A 3,293-nucleotide genomic window follows, 5' to 3' on the forward strand; every position below is an offset into this window, starting at 1 on the left:
TTCGTAAAGAAGGAAGCTCCCAGAAAATAGTATCGAAATTGGAAACGAAAAATGGAAAATCCTCTTCATAAATAGTTTCCTTGTATTGGTCCAGTCGAGGTTTCACTTCGTTCATCAAAAAGCCTTGTTCCGACATATTGAAGAAGCTTATTAACATCTTCATGAGATGCTCATTAACAGGATAGTTGTGATGTTTGTTGACTTCGGCTAAGAAAAACACCAACTTCATGAAATTGGCTTTTGTAAACATCGCGCACCTTTTTGTTCTTTTTTTTGATGAATAAACATACTTCCGTATGCAATATAAAAATGACCACTCTTTCAAATCCCAATCGGACTTCATTGTTGATAAAACCTTCCGAATATAGACCAGATGCAGTAGTAACAGCAACGATACCCACTCCAGGAACAGACCCTACCTCCACTTCACCCTCTTCCTTCATTCAAAGAAGCAATGTCAAACGCTCGGTAACGCCTTCAAAAAAAACAAAAACAACCAAAAAGTCTATCAACAAGAGCAGCACTCCAGTTTCTCCCCCAAAAATACAATCGGAACCTACTTCTCATCCTAAACACCATTCTCCCGTTTCTCCACCAAAGATTCCAAACCAATCGTCGTCGTCTTCATCATCGTCTTCTCTCACTACAAAAACGCCTCCTTCTGGTGAAAAAAAAATACCAAATACTGTTCCAAAGAAAAAAGGAGGCGGAGGAAGCGCTGGAATTTGGCTAATCATCGCTATGCTCATCATCGCTGCATCGGCAGGGGGAGCTTATTACTACTTCTTCATCTACAAGTGAAAACCCTTTTACCGCAAGAACGCCTTTTAGAATAGAAACTATTTTCTGTCTGTACAACGACCAATCAATGCGGATGCTTGTATCGTCCAACTGAAAGGGAACAAGGCCTTTCTTAGGAGAAGAACAATAAACCATGGTCTCCATGTTTTTCCTCACAAGAACGTTTTTAATTTTTTTTTCTCTTTGGAAAACCTGCTCAAAGGTCTTACGAATCTCTTCTTCACTGGACCCTTGCAGGAAAAGCTGAAGACAAGAATCGCAGACAAGCTTTGCCAGTAAAAAAGGGAACCAAATTCCATAATAGACAACTCGATTTTGGTCTCTAGCCAATCCTACTGCTTTGGTTTTCGAGAAAACGCAAAAGCTAGAATACTTGGAGTCTGCCTCTTGGGAGGAATAAAAAAACACAAAGTTTTCAGTTGCAAAGACAAAACGACTTTCGAACTTTTGAGCTATTTTCCTATTTCTTAGCTCGATTAGTTCCGAAGCAGCGGACCTGCTGAGTACATCGCGAACTAAACCAGTGTAAAAAGTCTTCAAAGCAATAGTTGATTCTTTAGAACTTTGAAGGTATTCAACTGCCTGTTTTAGCAAGTCGTCATCGTCGTTTTCCTTATCTAATGACCTTTCAAAGATAGTCTGATTAAAGAAAGCAGTAGTGCTCTCGACTCCTACATTGTGGTACAAGCCAGGACGAAAGCGGAGTCCGACTGTCCAACAAAAGCTATTAGGATACATTTTTCGGCTGGGTCGAAATTTGACCCACCATTGGTTCGAAAAACCCAACTGTCTTAGAAGTTTCCAGGTTAGCATTCCAGGAGACCTAACTAGAATCTCGTCCAGAGAACAACGAAAGACATTGCATAAACTCCGGGTTCTTTTCCACACATTCAACTCATCGAATAATGCGAGACAACTTTCGCAGTCTCTTACGCAATAGCTTGCTACCTCGTTCCAAACTTTTGAATCTTCAGTAGTAAATGCTAGAAAGATGTTCCAAAATGGAACATCTAGCTTCCAGCAATTCGAACTCAACCACCTTTTGGACGCAGAGTCTAGCGATAAAGAGTAGGAACTTTCATCCACTGAGTGAAACAGCCTTAGAAATTGAAACACATCCAGCACTGCTCTTCCAGGAATCGAAACGATGCGAAGGTTTTTTGGACCAACTGGACGAACTGAAACAAGAGCATGAGAGAGTCTGCTCAGCACATTTAGGGAAAGGCCGTTTTTACGACATCGACTTGCCAAGTAAGGCCAATCGAACTTTGACCCGTTGAAAGTGAGAAGGACATCCGGATCTAAACAATTGATTTGCTGAAGGAAAGCTTCGATGAGGCTTCTTTCATCGTCGAAAAGAAAAGCCATGAAATGATCAGCTGCGATTTTGAGATTGGAATTCAAGGCAAACAACCATCTTTGCAAGTCGCACTCATTAGAAGCGCGAAAACAAAGTCCAATTTGAAAGATCACGCATTCATCCTGCGTGGGATCGGGAAATTTGGACAATTGGGGGCTGAAGCATTCCAAATCAAACGACGCCACTGAAACTCGGTTGTTCGTTTCATCAAAAATACTTTCAAATCCTTCGGCGATGCACGCGGTTTCGAAGCAAGAAAAGAAAGAAAGCCCATTTTTTCTAGCTTCATAGAGGCTTGTTTTTTCTTTCTGAGCTAAACAATGTGAAAATTTATGCAAGCTAGCTGCGGAAAAAATGCGGCATTTTTTTCCGGCGTTCGTTTTTTTCCAGTATTCTATCTGTAAAGGTCCGTGAACAACTGGAGTTGATAGTCGGTCGGAAAAAAAAGAATGGAGGTAGCACCCGATAACTTGTCGGTTTACCAGTTCCGACATCTAAAAATGAACAACTCTTTTTTCGTATTCTTCTTGATTACCACCTTTTTCTTATTTCTTGTAGGTTCTTTTGCGTTGGTGAAATCACAGCAAAAATTGGAGAAACGAATCGGACATTTCGATGCAGATGGCAGTGCAGTAGATGACGAGCTTAAAAGTTGGTTTGAATGGAACTCTTCCATTAATACTAATGACGAAGTTTATCGTTTTCTGTTTGCTTTACGGAGATTCGTGTACCATCCTGATAATTATTCCTATGCTTATATCAGTTGGGATTCAGGAAAACAAACGTTTCTTTCTAGAAATAAGGCTCGATGTATTCTCCGTTCATACGATAGGCCTTTCATTTTCGTACCCGAATCTAACATCACCGTTTCCCAAATGCTTCGAGTTCCCAGAAAACCGGTGCTTACAGGACACTTTCCGTTGAAAGAGTCTCTTGTAGCTTGGCCTCCTTTAGCTTTGGAAGACTCTTCTATTAGGACGTCTCTTGACCATGTTGGAAATTGGAGTCCTGTAAAATTCGGAAGTGAATCGGCATCGTCATTATACGATTGGAGTTAAAAAGTGATGCTTCCTTACAAATTTTACTGCGTAGCCATTCCGGAAAGGAAGAAGAGAGCAGAAGAAAGACTCTC

The 3,293-nt window shown here is 40.8% G+C and overlaps 2 protein-coding genes across 2 annotated transcripts; one reads left to right on the plus strand and one right to left on the minus strand.

The window, feature by feature from the left end:
* The first annotated feature begins 150 nt into the window (after positions 1 to 150).
* On the plus strand, positions 151 to 831 carry Gasu_65140 (uncharacterized protein). The gene has a single exon (XM_005702288.1). The coding sequence runs from the start codon at positions 277 to 279 to the stop codon at positions 799 to 801; it is 525 nt and encodes a 174-aa protein (XP_005702345.1). The 5' UTR covers positions 151 to 276; the 3' UTR covers positions 802 to 831.
* A 24-nt stretch (positions 832 to 855) lies between these two features.
* On the minus strand, positions 856 to 2,670 carry Gasu_65150 (DNA polymerase delta catalytic chain). Its single transcript, XM_005702289.1, has 2 exons — positions 994 to 2,670; positions 856 to 952 (listed from the first exon to the last, which is right to left on the minus strand). The coding sequence occupies exons 1-2, from the start codon at positions 2,653 to 2,655 to the stop codon at positions 914 to 916; spliced, it is 1,701 nt and encodes a 566-aa protein (XP_005702346.1). The 5' UTR covers positions 2,656 to 2,670; the 3' UTR covers positions 856 to 913.
* Between the last annotated feature and the right edge of the window lie 623 nt (positions 2,671 to 3,293).

The sequence above is a fragment of the Galdieria sulphuraria genome (genome assembly GCF_000341285.1).
Source record: "Galdieria sulphuraria unplaced genomic scaffold scaf_296, whole genome shotgun sequence".
Classification (NCBI taxonomy): domain Eukaryota; phylum Rhodophyta; class Bangiophyceae; order Galdieriales; family Galdieriaceae; genus Galdieria; species Galdieria sulphuraria.